The sequence below is a fragment of the Equus caballus genome, chromosome 16 (assembly GCF_041296265.1).
Source record: "Equus caballus isolate H_3958 breed thoroughbred chromosome 16, TB-T2T, whole genome shotgun sequence".
NCBI lineage: Eukaryota > Metazoa > Chordata > Mammalia > Perissodactyla > Equidae > Equus > Equus caballus.
In genome coordinates this window covers 57,483,775-57,506,864 of record NC_091699.1, presented here as the reverse complement: position 1 = coordinate 57,506,864, position 23,090 = coordinate 57,483,775, and the positions used below count along the sequence as shown (strand labels likewise).

Sequence of the window (23,090 nt, the reverse complement as noted above, 5' to 3'; positions counted from 1 at the left end):
ATCCTAGGAAGCAGGCACTACTTTTATTCTTATTTTCCAGATGAGGAAACTGAGCCTCAGAGATGTTAAGTAACTCGAGGAAGATCACAGACTCGATATGTTGGGACTTAGGCGTGGAACAAACTCTCTCTGCCTCTGGAGTCCGTCATTTCCCTCTGCTTTTGGGATGTGCAGACCTCAGAAGCAGTAATGGATGTGATCCGATTGTGCTCTAGGCCAACTGTCCTTTTCAAACCTGGCCGCCTTTATTCAGACACCACATCATTGCTATTTAGCGTTTTTTAATGAACTTCCTTACTCTCCCCCTATTCTGTCTTATTCAGAAAAATGAATGAATGAGTGTTTCTTATGATACAAATTTAATTTTTTTCTAGAAAGGAAAGTGTCTGCTCCTCTACTTTTGTTTCTCAAGCCAAAAGATTTTTTTCTCTCTTCTTGGGAGGCCAGAAATAGGTTAAAATTCAATTTAAAATTTCATGATTGAACAGCTGGAATGAAGATCAAGTAATAAGGGAGCAATCTTGTGAACACCTTGAGGAGAACGCCCCCTCCACTGGTTGTTTGAGCCAATGCTCCAGAAGGTTCCCGCCACCCACTCTGCTCCCAATGCCTTTCAATATTCACACACATTTCTCCTAAGAGCTCAAGAGCCCCAGGCTCTCACACGTCTCCTTTATATCCACCATCCACCAGTCTACAGTAGCTTCCCCTCCTTTGCCTAGAGAACACCTTACCCTTAAAGACTCAGGTCAGATGTCTTTATTACCCAAAGGAAATAATTGAAGAGGAGAGAGGAAATTACACAGACAAAAGTGCTTTAAAATAGGTATTTGCTATATATTGCAAACAAGTGAAACATTTATCAACAGAGTAATGGTGAGCAAATTACAGTACGTGATCTTGATGAAACATGATTCATTCTCTCATTGGTTAAACAAACATGCTGACTGCCAAGGAGGCATCAGAAATAGAGCAAGGAGTCAGATGCCTTCAATGAATACACAGCCTGGCAAAGTCTTCTGAAATGCTCCTTGCAAAACCCTATGGAAACAGAGAGCCATTTGTGGCAGATTATACAATTGTACATTATGAGTACAACTCTAAACACGTGAGGGGATGAGCAAGGTCTGGATGGGAAAATTGAAATGTTGTATGGTTAGGTTATAGATGACACTTTCTTTAGCATTGTTACAATTGTTCTTCAAGCTCTGAAGTTTTAGAACATCTCAAATGTTTACTGAAAACAGAAAGCTGCTCTTGTGACCCTGGCTCTCCACATCGACTGTTGCATGAACATTGGGGGTTCTCTCCCGATGGATGGGGGCTTGCCATGAGGTGATTGGGAGGGAACGTTCAAGGCAGTCTGGGAGGGTTGGGTCAGGGAAGGCTATCAATCTTACATCCAGGAGTGTCCACTGAGTGCCACGGTAGGGACCAGCCTCCTCTGTGTCTGGGCTACATTACACAGCAGAGCCTGCAGTCTCCTCCAAGCTCTGTCAACACTACTGCTTAAGTGCCAGGTAGGGGGAAAGCTGAAGTCTGGGAACCAGACAAGAGGGTTGGGACCTGCAAAAGTTGGTGGCTGGTTCTTCATGCTGGAAAGGATGCTCTCTAGCTGAAAAAGAAGTATTATCTCCATTCTACAGATGAGGAAACAAGCTCAGTTGGCCCTAAGCCAACCAGTGGGTAAGTGATAGAGTTGAGATTAGAAATCATCCCTTCTTAGTTTGGGCCAGGGTTCTTTCTATTTCTCCCTCTGGGTCTGGAAGCAGGTGGAGACGCATGAGGTCAGATGGGAGAGACCTGGCTGACAGGGTAGGTGCAGTCCTTTGGGAATGGGAGACGATGGGGAACCTGTTGGTGGGACCACATGATGGAGGGTCTCAGAGGTCAGGCATTTAAGTTTGAATTTGATGCAGCAGGCACTGGGAAACCTTTGTAGGTTTGGGGACACGATAGAAGGGAGTTTAAGGAAGAGGAGGCTGGCAGTAAGTGCTGGCTGGTATGATCAAGGCGAGGCTGAGCCAGACACATGGTGAAGTTGGTGGGCAGCACCCACCCCTCCAGCTTCTTGGAAATACATCTTCTTGCACCTCTAACCATGAGTTTGGAATGGAAGCTGCCATCTTATCTATCCCTTGCCTATGGATACCACCACCTGGTCCAGGGATGGGCATCTGATACAAACTTGGCTAATCAGAGCCCTTCCCCAGGAATTTTGACCTTGAGACCCTAGAGGAATGGGTCTCAGTCCCTCTCTGATAACAAAGCTGCATTACGAGAATCTGGGAGCTCTGTCACCCCGGGATATTTGAGAGTCAGAGAGAGGAAATTCTAGCTAGATTCAAGCCCTGGTTTCCACACACTCTGAGGGCTCAGCCACCCCCGTCCATGCTGCTGTGTGAACAATACTCACCACTTCCTTTTTAGCTAAGCTAGTCTGAGTTGAATTTTCGTCATTTGTAAACAAAAGAGTCTTGACATTTGCAATAAGAAATATTCCCACCCTTTATCATTCAAATTTTGAGCACAATTCTCAAAAACATCTTAGGGTTGTTTTTTTAGGCATTGGGTCCATCATTTCTTGCTTGTAAGAAACGAAAAAAATCTGTCCTCATTCTTCTGTGTCAGATTCAGAAACTCCAGGCTCTCTGTAGGGAGGAGGCTTTGGGGATCCCTTCAGACATGGAGGGACACCTCTCCATCACTGGTGTAGTGGGTAAAATTGCTGCTCAGAATGCTTTCCCGCCTGCCTGTTTGTGACTCAGGCGGGGAGAAACCGGTGTCGACAGAATAACAGCACAGGACAGCCAGGCATTTCCTGTACAGGTGGGAAAGGTATCTTCTGAACTTCTCTCCAGCAAAGGCATAGATAATGGGATTGAGGCAACAGTGGATAAATGCTATTGTCTCGGTCACACCGATGGCCAATTTCAGATCCCTTTTCATGTCACAATCCGGAAAGAAGTCGTAGAGATTGAGCGTCTCTAAGAAAATCATGATGTTGTAGGGTGTCCAGAAGAGGAAAAATACGATGACCACCAGAAGGATCAGTTTAATAGCTTTAGCTTTCTTGCGGTTCTTGCAGGAGAACAGCGTCCGCATGATTCTGAAGTAACAGTAGATCAAAATGAGCAGCGGGAGCAGGAAGCCAAGAGCATTTGCTTCTACATTGCGGAGCACGGGCCAGATGTCCTGCAGGACCTCGGGGTAGTCACCAAGGCATTCATTTTCTTTTTGTTTTGTGAACATGAACTGGGGTGCTGCCACCAAGATGGCTGCTGCCCAGACGCCCAGGCTGATGGTGACGCCGTGCGTCACAGTCCGGTTGTTCATGGAGTTGGCGGCCAGGACAATGGCCAGGTACCTATCGATGCTGATGATGGTGATGAAGAAGATGCCTCCAAAAAACCCGATGAAGAAGAAGGCAGTGGTGAGTTTGCACACGGCATTGTGAAAGCCTTGTTCACTTCTCAGATAGTGAGTCCAGAAGGGCAAAGTGGCTACAAAAAGCAGATCGGACAAGGCCAGGTTCAGGAGGTAAATGTCGGTGATGCTCTTGCGCTTCCGGCTGTTGCTGAGGGAAAAGATCACCAGCAAATTTCCCACCAGGCCGAACACAAAGACAAGGGAGTAGACCACGGACAGGAAGGCAGTCCCAAAGACCACGATGTCCTCCATGTTACAGGCTTCTGCAGACTCATCGTACTGAAAATCGTCCGAGATCGGCTCAGGGAAGTGGGTGGGCATGGTGAGGGCCTGGATCAGAAAGGAAAATAAGTAACAGCATTAGTTCTCGAGAAACAAAGTTAGAATTCTGTCTGGCCCCAGGCATAGGCGAGAAACACATACTGGTTGGGTGTCTGACCAATACATTTCCCAGTGTCACACATGCCATCTTGTTTAATCCCCACAACAGTGTCTGAGTGAGGCTGGAACAGACTCCTTTGACAGAAGAGGAAACCAAGTCTCTGAGAGGTTCAGTAACTTGCCCAAAGCCACACAGTAAATGGCTCAGCGAGCACTTGAATCTAGGCCTTTTGAAGCTTGAGACATCGTTTTTTCTTTGCTTTTCAAAAGTTTCTCTGAAAGGTAGCTGGCTTGACCAGCACGTGGACAGCAGCGGAGAGGACTACTGGTGGGGAGGCGAGGCAGTGGCTTAGCAGAGAGGTGCAGCTGTAATTCACACCTCCAGTCCAGCGCCTCCTTTTATTCCCACCTCCTCTACCCTCTGGACCCTGATTTCTCCTGTACGAAGCCGAGGCTGAAGAGAGAGGTCTCAGCCACTCTCCAGAGCCCTGAGCAGACCTGTGCCCAGAAGCCCTCATCTTTGTTTTCGAGAGCCATTTCTTTTCCTCTTCCTCTTGCAACCAACAAGTCCTTCTCTTCCTTAAGGGGTGAGACATAGAGTCACACAGTCAAGGGTGACTACCTCATCTTGGTTTGCCCAGGACTTTTGTGATTTTAGCACCGAAGTTTCACATGTCAGAAACTCCTCAGTTCTAAGCAAACTGCAGCGGCTGGTCATCCGATAACTCCAAGTGAAGAGAAGGTGTGGCCATCACCCGGGCCTTTGCAGTCAGGAAGGGCTGATGGGTCCCTGATGGAGGACTGTGTTCAGTTAGCCTGCTGGGCTGCCCCCCGGGGGCTAGTTAACCCGATAATTACCACCCGTGCTTCACTTCGACCCTGACTTCCCCACTTTTCTTATTTCCCGTTTCTCTCTTAACAAAAACTGAAAGATAAAACATTTCTGCACAGGTTGGGAAGGAAAACTTATCTCATTCCCCTCAACTTCTCCCAGCCAGGACTCACTCCTCATTCACTCCAGAGGCTGCAAGGGCAGCACTTTCGCTCTGGTCCTCTGGGGCCTGCTCCTCTTCCTTGTGACACCACAGACAGGCCCCTTAGAAACCCCAGGTGTATTCAGAACACACCTCCTAGCTGTCACTGCCTCCCTCCCCATGCAACTAAAAGCGAACTCTTGCTTCTTTAACCAAGGGAGTGTCCACACCCCGCTGCATCCTTTCCTTGTTGGTTTTACCAAGATGGTGTCTGCCAAAGTGAGAGCCCACCCAGCCGGGGCTTTGCTCCTCCCTTCTCAGCCTCTGCTTTGCGTCCTGGCCCATGTCAGCATCTTACCCAGACTCTTCCAGGATGAAGCTGGCCAAGGCTTTCTGACCTGGGCCGTCTCGGGCTGGGATGGAGCTCTGAACCCGAGGGAAAGTCTATGTGTTGTTTGCTTTAGGCTGCAATGCCCTTTTCTCAGAGAGGACGTCTGGCTGTGACCTTAATGATGTTTAAGTGGAACCACATAAAATGGCTGATAAGCAACCATTTTTGAACCACACATATGTCAGTTTCAAGTGGCTCAAACTGAGAGATAGGGACACAGGGGGTTTGCTACTTGGGGCCAGTGGCTTCTTGCAGAGGCACGTCTTACAGACATGCAGCCATGGAGGAGTATAAATAGTCAGGCCCTTGGTGCTTATGAGTTAGGGGCCTGGGGCTAGCTACCCTCTCCCGTCTGCCCTCCAGTGAAAAGAGCTGGCAAAGCTGACCTCAAGAGGAGCCCAAGGCCGATAAAAGTCATTCTGCATCTCTTCGCACCTGTGCTCAGTCCTGCAGCCCAGGAACATTGTGCTTTGGGATCAGGTCGGTTTTGCCAAAGCTACGGGTGAGTTAGATTTCCACTCTTGGCACTGTGCCTTGCACACAGGGACCTCCTAAAGTCTTCAGGGAAGGATCCCGGGGTCACTGACAGGGAGGGCAGGGAGGTGGGCGGGAAGGGTGAGGGATGTGTGACTTGGGCTCTCCTGAGACTGAATCCCACATCTGCCCGCTCTGACCGAGTGACCTTGGGCGACCTTGGAACCTCAGAGCCTGACATTTCTCATCTACAAGGCTGGGATTCATTCTCATGCCTGCCCACAGCACTGTTCTGAGGGAAGCACCTGGCACAGTGTGTTGCACACAGCAAGCACTTAATAAATGCACAAGGTGAGGGAGCAGAAGCACTTTGGACCTGTGGGATCATCCAGGCTGCCTGTGGACGTTCACGTTTTGCTCCCACCCTAGCCATTGTGTAAAGTTTGCTTTATTTTTTTTTCCCTGAAATAAAAAATGTTTTCTTTTCAGATTTTTTTTGGGGAGGGAGAGGGAGTAAGCCAACATTTACGGAGCTTTTACTAAGATGTCAGGCTCATTGTAATTCTGAAAGGAAAGTCCTGTGTCTAATTCACCGCCCCCGAATGGCTCAGGGATGTTTGTGATAAGAGGAAGGGGTAGGCTGGGACAAGAGCGTGGAGAAGGCAGGGATAGTTAGAAAAAAACAACTGACTGCCTGGCTGAGTGTCAAGGAGGTCCCAAATCCACCCATTGCTTGCTGGGTGCCCTGGCTCAGGGCTGCTACAAGCACAGGGACACCTTCTCTAATTTGCACCAAGAGGCCAAATAAGCCAGGAGTGGTCCTGGTTGGAGGGTCAACATCCATTCAGCAGACCATCTGAAGTCCCCGCAGGCACTGGGCTCGGCATGGCAGGGAGCACATGGGGAGATCAGTCAGGCACAGTCTGGGCCATGAAGGGGCTTCTCATCTCAACAGGGAACAGTGCACATGGGCAAAGACTTTGATGAAGGTAGCTGCAGGGAGTGTGTCAATCTGTCCTCTGCAGATGAGAGGCAACTTCAGGGACGCGATCAGAGGGATCATTTTGCCTGACTGTTGGTCTCATTGCTTATTGAGAGCAAAATGGCTGGTCAGGGAACATCTGTCTAGCTTGGGACCACTACCTGCCATCCTGAGGGTTCGCTCAGGTGAGGGTTCATTAACACTCAGCGGTCTCTTCCTGGCTCCCTAGTGGCTCAGAGTCCTCAGCCAAGACCCCAGAACCGTCCTTGTCTCCCACTGTTCTGCCTGAGCTCTTGCAGAGTGCTATGCATGCAGTGGATGCTCACGCAGCATATTGTGATCCCTGCCATGAGCAATTCTGCACCTTGTACAGAGGAAGGAACGGGAGGGGCACAGCTTTCAATGAGCTCCTACGTGAGTCTGAGGAACTGCACAGTCACTCCAGAGAACTTACTCCCCGTGCCATTCACATGTCCGTTTGCACACACTACGCTCAGCAGGGTCACAGCAAGGTTTAGCAGCTGGCTCATCATACAGCTAGAAGTGGGGGGAGTGGGGCTGAGGCCGCATCCACACTCGTGCCCCTTCCCCTCTCCCTTCCCCAAGATGACGCAGACAAAGCCAAACCCTGGAGGGGAGAAGACATAAGGACTCGGTGAATACCAAAGAAAGCAGAACCCAGAACAGGTGGTAAAAGCCATAAACGCAACCATCTCAGTTTCCCTCTCTAAAACAACCTCATAGGTTTGTTGAGAGCATAAGAATGAAATAAAATGTAAATCTCTTACTGGGAATTTATCCTAGAGATGTACTCACACACATGCTCAAGGAAACATGTACACTGACAGCCACTGCAGCCAGACTGAAATGTACATGAAGGGAACCAACTCATGGTCCATCATTAGGGGCAGATCAAATTAAACTATGGTCACTCTGAATAACAGAATACTAAGACCGTGTTTAAAAAACAAACAAACAGGTGCCAGCCCAGTGGCATAGTGGTTAAGTTTGTGCCCTCTGCTTTGGGGGCTGGCATTCACCAGTTTGGATCCTGGGTGAGGACCTACACACTGCTGGTCAAGCCATGCTGTGGTGGCATCCCACATACAAAATAGAGGAAGACTGGCACAGATCTTAACTCAGTGACAATCTTCCTCAAGCAAAAAGACGAAGATTGGTAACAGATGTTAGCTCAGGGCCAATCTTCCTCACCAAAAAAAAAAAAAAAAAAAAAAACACAAAAAACCCCCAAACTACCAAAAAAAACAACAAACAAAAAAACTCCACTACTAGGCAGATCTATATGTTCTTTTATAAAACAATCTCTAACATATACTGATAAGTGGAAAAAGCCAGGTGAGGTACTGTGCATATAGTATGCTGTCATTTGTGGAAAGGAGTGATGTATGTATGTGAGTGTTTGCATAAGGTTTGAGTATCTCTGAAGGGACACACTCCTAGTGGCGACAACAATGTGCTGGAAAGGGGTACTGGAGACTAGAGGATGAGAGAGAGGAGGCTTATCACTGTAAAGCTGTGGAATTTTTTTACAATGTATATGCGTATTACCTATCTTGGAAAAAATTTCAATCAATTGACTTGGAATTTAAAAAATAAAAATAAACAAAAATCTAAAGGGTTATGAAAAATTAAAATAAATAAGTTAGCAAGTAGCCTAATACAGTAACCATCAGCATGTCGTACGTGTTCAATAAACAGTAGCCAACACCTAAAAGGATTATTATCTTTACTTTATGGGCAAGTAGATGCACTCAGAGAGGGTGAGTAACTTGCTCAAGTCCACACAGCTGGCATGTCGCAGGGCTGCAGTTTGGGCATAGAGATGGCCAGCCTCAGCACTTTTTTCCAACCTTACTTTACGGCCCTTCCCCCATCCTCCTTGCCCCAGACTGGGAGTTCCTAAGAGAACAGTGTCCTCTTCAGCTCTGTAGGCCAGTGTTCAGCAGAGGGCAAGGCCTGGCACAGAGCAAGTGCCACAGGAAGATTTGCAGAAGGATAAACATTGTATCCTAGACCTTCATTCAAAGAGTTCCATGGGAGTAATGGTGACAGCAGCCTTTTAATTGCCCCGTTCCCAGGGGAGCTTACAGGGAAACAGGTGTCCTTCCTGTCATGGGCCAGGGGACCTTGATACCTGAGAGCTTAGAGGATGCCTAGCTTGTTGAATGAATGAATGCATGAGTGAATGAATGAATGAAACGCCGAAAGAAGCGATGCATCAGCCTTATGGTGCAGAGCCCCGGAGACAAGCACAGGCCCACCACCTCTCCACCGCGAGAAGACAACCTAGGAACACAGCTGCCCATCTCAGCACGCTCTGTCAACGAGTGGCTGTCGGACGCATCTGATCAGGAGGCAGCTGGTGCACAAGCAGTTTCAGCCCTCTCTTCCATGCGAATGTCAAGGCCCAGAAGCCACCTCAAATGTGTGACTCAGAGGTGACCCAGGGTTTTACGTGGCTGGGAGCCAGTTCAAACCCAGCCCCGTTAGCTGCAAGCCCCAGAGCATGGGAGGGCACTGTCTACATCAGAAATCTGACATTGGTGAAGGACATCTTCACTGATCTATTCCACTGAGCTTGGCAGCTTCATCAAGGCATCTTTTTAGGAAGGGTGGGCCTGAGCTGGGTGGACCTTTTATTTCTGGATCCTCTGAGATGTCCCAGGATTGGGAGATGAGCTTGAAGATAGAGCCTCCTGGCAGCAGATGGGAGCAGGGCCAGTCCTTAGGGGTGGCCTTCAGGGGAGGTCAAAGGCCTGCCAGGAGTCTAATTGGCTTTCACTTGGGTTGGACACTGGCTTTCTTGGCCCTGAAGACACCAGAAACCAAGTGCAAGAATCCAAAGAGCTAAACCTTTGCAGTGTTTGCTTGGCTAGGTTTCCTACAGACACGTTGCAAGAGGAAGGCTGCACGCAAGGTGAAGTTGCAAGAAGGCACCGCGGCGGAGGCTGCACTGCACAGCTCAGGGCAGCAGCCAGCGAGAGCAGAAATCCCCCAGGCTGTTCTCAGGCCTCCCCGCCCTCTATCCCTGTTAAGTCAAGGTTAGTAAATGGTGTTGAGCTGGGAGAGTTTGAGCTGGACCTAGAAGCAGAGCTTTGAGTGCGCGTGCGCTTCATACCCCAGTAGAAATGGATTTTGGATGACCTGCTGGATAAAATTAGTGGCTCGCCTCCCCTGCCGATCCTTTCCTACTTCCTCCAGGCCACTTCCTTTTCTCAGGCCAGCTCGTTTATTTTTTAACTTTTTTTGGTCATCATTACCCATTGCTTCCAACCAGCTTCCCTTTTCTAGACTTCCCTTCTCATTAGGTGGCCCAGATCCTTTTCCTTCTTCTCTCTGAGGTCGTTTTCATATTGCTTCCCCCTGTCTTTTGGCCTCCTGTCCTGCTTACTGTTTTCTAGATGCACTGCATCTTCTTCTTTTTTTACCCTCCTGGGTCTCTGTTTATGGCTTTTTAGGGCCTTGAGTGAAGACTGGGTTTGAGGTTCAGTCTAACGCTAAGAAAATTGTGGGGTTTAATTGTTTTCCTTTGCACCAAATGAAACTCCACAATTGCTTAAGTCCTGACCCCAGCTCTTCCCCTAGGGAAGCCATTGTGCTACTGACGTTCCAGAATCTGAGGTTAACCTCAGAGAAACCCCACTTTAGAAAGAGAGGAGGTTACCATTCCCGGGTGCCTACTAAGTGTCATGCTCCATACACAAGATCCCATTTCATTCTCTCCAGAAGCTCACACGAGAAATGGTTATCTCCACTGAACAAAGTAACCAACAGCAGCCCGGAGAGATGGAGATGACTCGTCCAAGTGATGAGGATCAGGGCTGCCCCAGGGAGAGAAGCCCAAGGCGTCCTGCCCTACATACCGATCTATATCATCCTCCCGGAAGCACAGGATGTCCTGACCTGATCCGATCTGATTCTTACCAAAAGTTATATGACCACCAAATAACCAGACCAGACCCCACCTGCACTGATACCATTTTAATGACTTTTTTTTACATAATCTTTCCTTTATCTTGTAAAGCGAGAACTCACATACCTATGCCTTAAATTTAGCCCTACCCTCAACCCATGTTTGTAGCTCTTCCCGCCCATGGGTTCTGTCCCCATGCTGCTCCATGCTATTCTCTGAATAAAAGAGCACTACTGCCAGACCCTGACAGTCCAAGAAATCTTTCTTTCGACTCCTCAGCTCGTCGAGCCCGCATCACAAGGAAGAGAGAGAGCCAGGATTTCAACCCAGATGCGTCTCTCCATAAAGCCACGCTCCCTGCACTGCTCAATGCTTTCCGTCTTGGAGGGGAAATCTGCAGGCTATCACAGGCCACTTCTCCAGAACTCGAACTGAAGAATAGTGGAGCAGCCCTCCTAGAAAGAAGGTGATCCACGATGAAACCCTGAACACTCCTCCTGGGTTTCTCCCTTCTAGACTCAGAACCCAGGAGGCTGACTCGCGGTGAAACGGTGGGCGGGAAATGGAGAGGGGATATTATTTGCCTCTCCAGCCATGAGTAGGTGGTCGTCACTGCCAGACCCCCAGAATCTAGCTCTCACCAATGATGGTGAAGAAATTGGGATCCTTTTCTCTGGAGAAGAAAGGGCTGAAGGCTGAAGGGTCAGCTTATTTCCTATCTTCAAATACATGGTGATTTTTTCAGAGCCAGGTACTTCATAGGGGCCCACACTCCGCAGACGGCTGGGAGACCCTGGGTAGCTCACTTCCAGCCCTACCTCAGTGTCTTGATGTGTGACATGAAAGCATCGGACCAGATCATCTCTAAGGGCCTGGCCAGCTCTGGCATGCTCAATTTTCCAGCAAGAGCTGAACCAAAGGAAACAATCTTAAGGAGCAACATGAGTCCCAGGTCAGTGAACGTGTGACCGAGTGTCCACAGAAGTGGCTGCTCAGCAACCTGCCCAGGGAACATAAAGCTTCTGGGCTTGCAGCCTGTGAGCCCTCAGATGAGGTTCCGACTAGAGACAGGGAGCTGGATGGATCAGGGGGTTTCCAGTCCTGACAAGTCTTGAGCTTCATCTTGTACTAGACAGGAAGGTCCTCAGTCTGGCCCCAAGCTCACACCTGCTGCTGTTGGGACCCTGAGTTTGACCAGGTCCTGATGGTTTTCCCATTTACAGGACTGTTATTTTTATAACAGACACTCCTCAGGATGCCAAGAGAGCTAAGCTGAGAAGGCAGCAGAGGGGCAGAGGGAGGAGCTTTGAATTCCACACTAAGGAGCTATAAGAGCACCTTTTACAACTTGCACCCCATCCCCTGCACAAGTAAGTGAGTAGATTTCTATTCCTGCAGCAACAAGTCTGCCTAAAACAACTTCACATTACTCACCCACCGCATTTTAAATGGGGGTGGGGGGACGGTGCAAACGCACACCCCAAGCCAAAACCAGCAACAGGTGATGACCATTCCTGAGGCATTCAGGCCCCTCTGCTCCGTGAGCCACCGCTTTACAGGACCTGCAGCTGTTCTGGAACTGACACCCCTCCCTCTCCTTTCCACTTCAAAGTCCCCTGCAGTATTTCTCTCTGTCAAAGCGAAGTGTGACATTTCGAAAAGAGATGCTTCAAGATTTTTTTTTTTTAATAATTGAAGAAGATGGACTTGTTCGTTAATTATTAATCAAGTCAATATCTATTAAGTATCTTTACCATATGCTAGTGTAAGGACAAATAAAAATTAAAGATAAGAGGCTGAATTCTCCCTGTTGAAAATAAAGAGATTTCCCTGGCCTCCTTTTTCTTAGAGCATCTGCTTTAGAAAACTTGTCATTGTAAGCAGGTCCCTCTCTCTTTGAGATGTGGATACATATGCTTTTGAAAATGTGATGGGTTCTTTCCTCAGCTTTATGAGCCAGGAATGTCTTTCTCAAGGACCTGGGAACCATCTCTTTGAAATGTAAACACTGAGAGCTAGCACCCCATCTCCCAGCTCCTGGGGAGGGCAGGGAGCTGCCGCCGGCAGGCGCCTTACTGCAAGTTGCAAAACCACCTCCTATCATAGACAGATGAGAAGTCGGCCAGTTACCACGGGAAAGTCAGGATGGACCGTGTGTGACTGTCAAGGCCTCTCACATGAGGACGAGTTATTGTTCACCTTGAGAACACGTATGTAAGGGATTGCATCTACTTGGCTGTATAAAAGGGTGAGAAGTTCTTCTGTCTTTGCAATCTCCCCGTGGATTGCCAAGCGATGCACATCACATTCTGTTTAATGCTTATTTAATAATAATAGTGTTTCCTCTCTCTATTTGTGGAGAGGTTTTCCTGGGTTGGAGGAGCTTTTGTTTTTAATTATATTTCCCCAACGCTAGACATTGTGCTAAATTCTATGAGGGAAAAATGTTTAAGATACAGTCTCTGTAAATTTTTATTATTGTTTAGTAACAGAATATAAGAGACCCAAAGGTTGGGCCATTTAAGCTGAGTTTAAAGGCTGGGAGTGTCTTCCAGATAGACAAAGGTGGAGGTGGGAATGGAGTGTTTGAAGTCAAAAGCACTGAGGGAATGAGCATGGGGACGTCTTCTGGGGCCAAGGCCAGGCAGAGGAGGTGCGAGGGAATACACTAGAAAAGGAAGGAAGTGAGGATGTTGGGGTTAGAAGGGGTCAACATGTTCCCAGAGCATTCAGGAAAGTCCCGCTCAGTGTGAGCACAGGGCTCAGGTAAGGATGCAGAGAGAGCTGAGGCTGCGAAGGCGGAAGCGTGGTAAAGCAAGGGGCCTCCAATTCCCCACTAAGGAACTGTGGGGAAAAACTAAAAAAGACTTTGAAATAGGCAAAAAACAATTACTGGGTCTTCTATCTAGCACCCCCCATCTCTCCCTTTCATTGTTTCAGTTAATTTACAGCTGTGTACGTTGTAGGAGACTGATAGTTGTGTAATAGCTCTTGTTCATGGATGTAGAAATTGTGTCTGGTGGAGGTTCATTTGGTCACTGCTATGTGGATATGGACCAATTTTGCATCTATCTCTAAATTCATCTCAGCATTTCTGGAAGCTTCTCATGCATGCTATTGCTGTGGCTGGGGTCTGTTCGCTGTCATTGCTGTATAGGATTCCACTGTGTGTGTTCACGATTATTATCTATTCTACTGTTGCACACCAGCGTGGCTCTCAGTTTGGCGCCACTGTGAACAACGCTGCTGTGCACAATTTTGTGTGTGCGCCTACATCTCCTACTACATGGATGCATTTTTAAAATGCAGACCAAAAAGCAGATGTGCTGTATGAATTAGGTACATGAAGGTCAGAATCAGGCAAAGATAATCCATCTTATTTAGGGTGCATATCTAGGTGGTAAAACCATAAGGACCAGTAAGGAAGCAACGACCATAAAAGTCAGGATTGGGGTGACTTCTGGGGTGGGGTTGGTCAGGAAGGGACCTGAGGGAGGCTGGGGAGGTTGGCCCAGTTCTCTCCTACTGCTTGGATGGCGGTTAGGTGGGAGATCAATTTATAATAAGTTGGTAACCTGTACACTATTCTTTGACTGTGTTATATTTCATGATGAACATAGATTTAAGGAAAAGGACAAAGAGGGCCTGGGAGGGGATTTAAGGAGATGTGATATAGGGTTTCTTCCCTACCAAGACTCACAATCCAAAATAGTTGCACTTGGGCCAAAAAGATGTGGTGGTTGGAGAGCTGCGAGAATTCCAGCCCTCGTGGCAGCCAGGGCATTCTGAGCCCCCAAGGAGGGCAGGCAGGATCAGGGTTCAGCTGGAAGCCTCAACGTGCCCTTGCTGTCCTGGGCAGGGTGAGTGATGCAAAAGAGCACGAGCCCTTGTAATCCTGGCCTGTGCTGCTGGGAATCAGAACAAGTTCTGAAAAGTCAGCGAAGACCTGGCCTGTGCCACCTTGGCGCCACTGCCTCACAGCCGTGACCTGTTATGGAACGCAGGAATTTCCCTCCCTGTCTAGCTCACCCGCTGCCTCTGAACATCTTCAAGGGGAAAAAGCTTGAGTCTGATTAAAATGGGGGCAGCTGAGGACTCTGTCCAGGTCAGACACGGGGGTGGGGAGGGGGCAGCTGAATGTCTCAGATCCTGGCAAGGAGGTTCTTTGAGGCCAGGGTCTCTGACACTGCTGTTCTTCTGCAGCCCAGCCAAGCTGGGAATGGGGTGCCTCTTCAGGGGTGGGGGCTGGGGGGTGGGGAAGGGAATGGGTGTTGGTCTTGGATGAGTCAGCTGTGGCATACCCCTTCCTCTCCTGCCTCTCACAACCTCATCTGAAAGCAGTCAATGATCTTCAGGAGCACAAACTTTCTGAGCCTCTGTTTCCCATAACGACAACACAAGTTGCTTCTCGAGCAACAAATATGAGCTAAGCAGTGTGCTTGGAACTGTACATACCATGCCCTTAATCCTCACAGAAACTTAGCGTGTATCCGTCACCCAGGTTCAGCGATTATCAACTCATGGTCAATTTCCATGTTAAAAGCAGGGCTTGAGGTTCATAGCAAGGTCACGTGCAGAGCCAGGACTTCAGTCCAAAGTCAAGCCATCTTCCCCGCCCCATCTGGGGAGAATGACAGCTGTCAGCAGGGCTGGGGTATGGCTGGCATGTGGTTGACACATCCTCTGGTCCTCCCTTCCTAAGGGTATGGGTGACAGCCAGGACAGCCTGAGAGCTAAAGGGGTTGGGCTGAGTCTATTTCCTGTCGTGTGTCCCCATGTGAGAATAAAGCTAAGCCAAGAGGGAGGCGAAGGATGTGAATCCACCCTGTTCCCCCCCAACACACACAGGGGTCCCCAAGGCTCAGTAGCCCAGATGCCATCTGCCTCATTTCACAAAGCCTGAGCCCCTCCCAAGTGCCCCTGGGCACAGGATGACCTGTCCCCTGAACAGACCCCGGGAGTGCTGGCCCACCTGGAAAGTTCTCTTGCCTGCTTCTCACACAGTCCAATCTTTTTTCCTTAAGTTCTTTTCTACCACAACTTTTCCATCTCAGGTATTTGAAAAAAGAAAAAGAACATTTTGGAGGGTGTTAGGGGAAATCCTCCGATGCCCCGGCCTTTCTCTGGGCCCAGCTGTGAACTTACGGAGCTGACCACAGTACTCTGCGAGGCCGTGATGGCCAGATACAAGTCAAGTCATGAGAAATGACGGCCCCAGCCAGTCCTCAGTGGGGCCTCTATGTGTCCCCTGCTGTCTTGCAGCCATCCATGTGTCCGCTCATAATTTCTCTCTGAAGACTGTGCTTTCCAACAACACACACCTTCTTCACCTGAGTAAAGTCACAGCGATTATGACAGCACATATCAAAATGGAACTTGGGATTTGTGCCAGCAATTTATTAATTCAAATAGTTTTCATTATAAATGCAATTGATGCTCTTTGTAAAAAATGTGGATGGCATAAAAAGGCATGGAAATAAAAGGAAAAAACCCCAAAACTACCCACAATCCAACTTTCCAACATCAACTACAGATAGCTTTTAGCTTTTTCCATCCAATATTCATGCATATTTTTATATTCATATAGGGTATATTTATATTTAGAATGTAGATGCTATTTAAAAAACTTTTCACTATAAAATTTTCAGGCATATATAAAAGCAGAGAGAACCCCCAGGGACCTATCACCCAGCTTCAACAATTAGCAACTCAGGGTCAATATTTCATGTATTTCTCGTTTCATGCCTACCGGATTATTTAAAAATAAACCCAGACATCATAGCATTTCACCCATAAATAGTTAAGTGTAAGTCTATGAAAGAATAAGGACTCTTTACAAAAGATAAATACTATTTATCACCTTAAAACATTAAAAATAATTCCACATAACATCTAGATGCAATTTTAAATGATGCTCTTTTTAGTTAATAAGTTATGAGCATTTCTCCATGTCCCTAAGATGTAATTATTAATGCTTCCAGTCATATTCCATCATGTCGAGTGTGTCATAAATGATCTAATCACTCACTGCCCGCCACTACTCCAGCCCCTTGGACATACAGGCTGCAGCATCCTTAGGAAATTGGTCTCCCTGGTCATTAGCCCACCCTGACTTCTGACCACAGTGCCCCGCCCAGCACGCCCACAGGTGCTGACTGGGTCCTCTGCTCCTACCTGGGCTGGGCCTGGGAAGGGAACCTCTGGACGTGCCAGTCAGCCACCCTGTCCCACGCAGACTCTGCCAGAGAGTATTTCCCTTTCACTCCTTCTGAAGGCATCTTTATTTGCAGAGTCAGCCAATAGTATCTAGTTTCCTGTGAGGGAGACTATCTTTAGATGCTGCTGCCAGCAAGCTCAGAGGTCTAGGCTGGAGGCCAGCTGGTGACAGGAGGGTCTGAATTCACAAACCTGGAAGACCCAAGCCTGGGGGAGACCCCAAGGGGGTTGGAGGGAGTAATGATTTGGGGGCTGTGTGATCTACCCCCACACGGGTGGAGGGCAGGGAACAGCGCAGCTCTCTTTAAGGTGTGCCCACCGAGCTGTAGTTTTCCTGCCCATAAAAGGGAGGCCATCACACTCACCAGACAGCATTGGGGTGCAGATGAAATGAGCTACAGCTTCTCTCTCAAAGAGTGGTCCCAGCTGGGAGCTCGTTAGAAACACAGCACTGCAGGTCCCACCCTAGCCCACTGAATTCCACTCTGCATTTTAATGAATTTCTTAGGAGATGGGTAAGCACATTGAGTTTGAGAAATGTTGGCACAGAAAGCACCTAGTGAGTGCCTGGCACCTGGTAGATAGTTCATAAATATTTTTTTCTCACTTCCCTCTTCAAGGCATTAGTGGCTCCCTAAACATTTCGGTCAAGCCCGTTACATTTCTGATGAGCGCAGGCTTCACCCACAAACCGGCCCAGGCTCCTTTCCGCACTGTCTGTCACTGCTGGCCCCGCTCCAGCGGATGGGGAGTCCACCTGGGCCCTGACTTTTCCAGGCCATGCTCCTGCTCCTTGCCCAGGCGAATCTCAACCACGATGGCCTCATTGCCTTCCCATCGCTTCCTTACCTGCCTGACTCTTGTTCAAGGCAAATGCTGCTTCTGGTCCGTCTCCATCCCAGGGCCTCGCCAGGGTCCAGCTCTGGTAGACACTCAGCACACATTTATTAAATGGTCAGGGGGTCCTCCAAGGCCTTTCCTGGCTCCTCTCTGCCCACGTGTGGCCTGTGCCCCTGCATTTCCTTAGCTCTGGTCGCTGTGGGCTCCTGTGGGCAGGGTGTACTGTGTGCTCCCTGCTTGGCCTCCTCCTCAGTACCTGTCACACCCAGCCAGGACAGAGCTGTGGGCTGGAACTGCAGTGCCACAGGGCTGGCGACCTGCTGGTGTTTGAGGAAGTCCAAGGCCAGTTTCCTTTCCTTGTCTGCCCCTGGCCTCAGTGCTAGGCCACCTTTCTCTGTCCTTGGCCAGGAGGCTGCAGCCCCTCAAACCACTCTCTGATACTGGCCCTTTCTCATCCTCACCCCACGGCCACCTGTCTCAGGGTCCACCCAGCGGGGCCAGATGCTTCAGCCCCCTGTCCCACCTTTGATGCCCCTCCTGCTGCCTCCTGCTTCTCTCTGGGATCTGGCCAAGACTTTGCCTCTCTTCTGGTCACATACTCTTCCTGGAAAATCTCATTCACCCCACGTCAGTGACCACCTCTGTGATCTGATTCCCACATCTCCGTCTCCAGCCAGAGCTTACATGACCTCTGATGCCCATCCATGTCCTCCATGCCTCTCCCCATTTACCTCCCTGACCATTCTCCATCCAGAAGTCAGGGAGCTCTTTCTAAAACCCAAACTGCAGACTTAAACCCTCCAAGATTCTGCTCATTGTCAGTTCAAGTCCCTGGGCTTGTGAGCACGGCCTTCACATGATTCCACCCCTTCCTCAGACCATCACCCGGCCAGTGCAGTGGAGCTGCTCTTCCCTTCCCAACTCACCTGGCTAGTGAGTGTGGGATTCAATTTTACCTCCTTTGAAGCTAACACGTAAGCCTTTACTGTTCCACAGATGCTGGCAGAAGACAGGACTTTATGACCCATGGCCCAGCGAGCAGCATATATGTGTCAGTTCCCCTCCCTCCCAAATCCCACAGAGTGAGTGGTGGGCCCAGGTGGACATCCGCACACGAAGGAGTTTGCTTGACTGGAGAGGAACCCTGAGCTTGGGGAACACAGCATTTTATAGCAAGCGGTGAGCAAGCCTGCTCTTTGGCCCTGAGAGAAACATCACCTCATCCCTCAGGCTGCAAACGCCACACTGAGAAATGAGCCAAGGGATGAGCAGAGCAGCCGAGCTTTACATTCTTGCCACTCTTCTCGTCAGCGAGGCTGGAGGGCCTTGGTGGCTATCCCCCTCCCCACCTCCACAGGCCTCAGTAAATGCGTCTCTGGCTCTGCCTCGGGACCTTCTCCTCCCCGGACCCCTGTTCACCCCTCCCAGTCCTCTCATTCTGCATGCCGCCCATTCCTTAGACCACCCTTTGTCTGAGTCAGTCCTTATGAAGGGGAGCAGAATACACCACCCCAAAATAAGCCGCTTTGGCATATTGATTATTTTGAGATATAGGCACTTGAAAAAGAGCAAACACAGGGAGAGGCTTTCTCTGAACTCTCCCCATCTGCCTAAAGACAGAATCTGCAAAAGGAATTCAATTGTCATAAATCTCCTCCCTGCGAGTTTCACCATCCAGGGAGGTTGACTCTTGTCAGAGGAGAGGAGACTAGAAGTCCACATCACACCCAGACACACTTTGACACCAACTATTATACCGCCCATCTGCTCATCCAAGGGCCCGTTCATCTTTCCTAAAAATCACTTACTCTCTCCTAAATTGTCTATATCCCCCTGCCCTTTCCCTGTTAAGCTGGTTTCTAAGCCTGAATTCCAAGCCACCTCGAGGAGTTACTCACTTTCCCCTGGGTATCTCTCACATATCCACGTAAACAAACTTATGACTGTTTCTCTCTTGTTCATCTGTCTTTCATTACAGGGTTCTCAGTCGAGAACTCAGACGGGTAGAGGGAAAATGACTTCTCCACCCCTGCAGTTTCTGGTGACTCAGATAGGACCTCTGAGACACCTTACCCACTTGGAGCCTGTGGATGGGATCCTGGGAAAACCAGCAGAAGCCAACGAAGGGTCAGAATAATTTTTCCTCCCCTACACTTGTTTACAAGTTCTTTATCACCCTCAGCTTCTCTTCCAGTTGAGACAGCAAATGCCGAGGACAGCCTGGTTTCTGTTGGGTAGGGGGATGAGGGTGTGCTGGACTGGCTTAGTGGCAAAAGCCATGGCACAGAGGCCGTGAGGATGATGGGAACAGCCTGGCCGTGATGGGCACGGACACACAAGGCAGGTGAGGACTGGAGACTTGTTTTGAGTAAAGCTTTGTGGGAGAGACACAGCAAAGGGAAGTAAGTATGATTAGGCCTTGACTACCAGGCTAAATATTTGTACTTTAGCTACGGGCTGTGGGAGCTTTGGGGCTAATCACAGCAAACCCTTATGCAACATGGGGTATGCGCTAGGTAATGTTCTGAGTCCTCGATGCATGTGAACTCGTGTCACCCAGTGACCCCAGAAGCAGGTCCTATCATTATCGTCATTTTACAGGGGAGGAAACTGAGGCCAGGAGAGGTTATGTAACTGGCTCCAGGCCACACGGCTTACAGGCGGCAGTGCCAGGATTTGAATTTAGCACTTAGTTTTCATAACTTATGCCACACATTCTCAGTGGGGGCCACACTGCTCCTAGAGGGGTGAAAATTGTCTAAAGCACAGGTACATGCACAGGACATAAACAGATAGACAGCATATCTATGTCATTAAAATTTCATGAGAGGCGGTTAAGAATATGATGTCTAAAAAGACTTGTTGGGGGGTGATAATGAAAAACAGGTTGAGAGACCTTTGTCTGCGCTCTTGATCAGACAGCTGGGCTGTGTCTCATTTTTAGAGCCTGGGGTTAGGGACTAACAGGACCAAACTGACGTCATCAGAAGAATGAACCAGTGCTTGAACAGATGTGAGGGAAGGCTGCTGTGTGAAGGGAGGAGCCGATTATATCAAATGCTTCTCCGTGCCAGGAAGCGCGCCAGCTACACTGACGTTAGCAATATCTCTGTGTGGTCTTCACCTTCAAGTTAGGTATTACTATCCCCATTTTCAGATGATGAAATGAGGAGAAAAGAGCAATGGGTCCTAAGCCACACTGGAAAGGGATCAAGTGAGGATTGAGCTTCCCGATTCCAAACACAGGCAGGGAGAGCAGTGAGGTGTCGAGGGAGTGGGGAGCAGAAGAGAGGAGGGGCTCTGCTAAAGGAGAAAGCACAGAATTGGTAAAAGATCGGGCATATTGAGGAACCAGGGAGATTTTAAAGACTGTTATGCCATGGACAAGTCCACAGCAATATGCTAGGAGATTTCAGAAGCAGAAAGAAGTTTCTCTTTCCTCTTCTCCCCCTAAGAGAAGAAAAGATCAGGCGTAGAAAATTGGAAAGTAGTAAATCTAGACAAAATAAACGCCATTTACAATTTACCTCTGTCCTAATGTTTACATTTTAACATTATTTGTTGCAATTTCCTAGGCTTGTTTCATAGATTCTGCTCAGCAGTGATACAAAGCATTCCTCTTTGGTACAAGCGTAACAGGACCCAGCGAAGAACTTCAGAAGTATTTTGGATAAAACATTTTTTGACGTCATTGAACTGTTTTCTTAACAATATTTTTAAAAATCTGTTCCCCTCCCCCTAAATTTACTGTGTTCCCAACGACATAGAATTTACTAATGGAGAATAACGGAAAATGAATGAATTAACTACAAACTTGGATTATAAAAATATGTCCATTTTAGCCCTTTGAACTACATAAGTAATTCCAATTAACTCCTAGGATGTCTTTGTATTGCTTTCTGATGTTCTGGAGGGTCTGCTCTAAGAAAAAAATAAAATAATAGTTGTCTCTCACAAACGGTGCCCTTTAAGCAGCTTTTTCTATTGTCGCTGTATGGATGATATAATGCTCCATACCCAGGGGCAAGAAAATATCAGAACTCCTGGGTCCCCACCATGGATCAGGTACTGAAAATCAGCTGTCAGTTCAGCCAGCTGCCCAGGGAATAAGTGAACCTGCAGGGTGACCTTATATGTGACATCAGTGACTACAGAAGTGACAGATCTCCTCCAGTCATATTTCCAAGAAGATCATCTTTATTTCAGACACTGTCATTCCAACGATAACAAAAACCAAGGCGTTCGTAACGAAGTACAAAGGTGGAGGAACAAATTCGGCGGCTGCCTTGCACTAGTTTGCACAAGTGCACCTGACCCTAAGAAACTAACACCAGGTAATTTTATGGGATCATAGTGTGCTTTGGGGCTGAAGTGGATCCTGTTCAACAGAAGACTACAACTGGACCGCAAACAGAGGGTGGGATTCGGGTCCAGTGCAGCCAAATTAGCTCCTGATAAACTTCCTCAGTTAGACGGACCTGAACCAAAAATTTAGATGCCTCAGGTCCCCGTTTAATCTTTCAGAACCAATCATTCCACCTGAAGTGGCTAACACTTGTCTCAAAAGTGCCTTATAAAGTGCAAGGACAGCAAAGGCTATGAAAGAAACATTTGGCCGGCTAATTTCGTAGCATTCAGAATATCCGAAACGAGCAGTTGTTTGGCTGTTGTTGTCATGGAAAATTTAGACAGCGTGCAGTCGCAGCTGTGGCTGCAGGGGAATACAGGCAAACCAGACGGGAGCGGGTTTGCGCCACCGTCATCCTGTTAGAGAGAGAAGCCCTCTTCGTAGGTACTTTTACAGACTTTTACTCTTTTGTAGCAAAAAAACATCTTGTTACAATATAGTAATCTGTGTTTTATTCAGAGCCAGCTTCTAATCTAAACTCCAAAATAGAATATCAATATTTATTTCTGCTTGAACTAGCACCCAAAGAATCAGTTCTGGGTAAATCACAGTGAAATTTCTACCCACTTTGGAAGGCAATGAAGATCTGGGTCCGTCCTTGGCTGTAGTCATTTGTCTGACTGTTTACTGCCCTGCGGATGTAGTTGATAGAGTAAGTGTTCCATCCTCAAGTGACAAATTGGCAGGAAGGGAGGGTTTGGTGTCCAGGGAGCCATGCCGAGTCATTTTATTCAGTCAATATACTTGTTGTGGCAGAAGCTGCAGTAACATTTCAGCTCAGACAGAGCCAGGCTTACTTCAAAGTTTCCAACATGCTAGTTGGTAAACAGACCTTGAGTACTTTAGCACATTGACTTCACACAAGTTTGGAATATCCTCAAATCTGGATTGGGCACGAGGAGGCATATCTTTCAACAGGTTGAATGGCTTAAATGGAAAATTCACTTAAAAGTTCCCTTTTCAAAAGTGTTCTAGATCAATGATCAAGATTTTGTAAATCTGCAATGTCAAGTCAATTTAACCCGCTTGCAAAAGAGGCTAATAAGTTACGTTTCCTGAAG

The 23,090-nt window shown here is 48.1% G+C and overlaps 1 protein-coding gene across 5 annotated transcripts; it reads right to left on the bottom strand.

Moving 5' to 3' along the window:
- Positions 1-744: 744 nt before the first annotated feature.
- CX3CR1 (C-X3-C motif chemokine receptor 1) lies at positions 745-18,173 on the bottom strand. 5 transcript variants are annotated; one of them, XM_070238923.1, is made up of 4 exons: positions 16,740-16,822; positions 15,538-15,895; positions 15,021-15,186; positions 745-3,759 (listed from the first exon to the last, which is right to left on the bottom strand). In XM_070238923.1, exons 3-4 carry the CDS (start codon positions 15,021-15,023, stop codon positions 2,680-2,682), a joined length of 1,083 nt encoding a protein of 360 aa, XP_070095024.1. In that variant the 5' UTR covers positions 15,024-15,186; positions 15,538-15,895; positions 16,740-16,822; the 3' UTR covers positions 745-2,679. The 5 variants fall into 5 exon arrangements, with proteins under 5 accessions (XP_070095024.1, XP_070095025.1, XP_070095026.1 ...); XM_070238924.1 differs by having other exon boundaries at positions 15,711-15,895; XM_070238925.1 differs by lacking the exon at positions 15,021-15,186.
- Between the last annotated feature and the right edge of the window lie 4,917 nt (positions 18,174-23,090).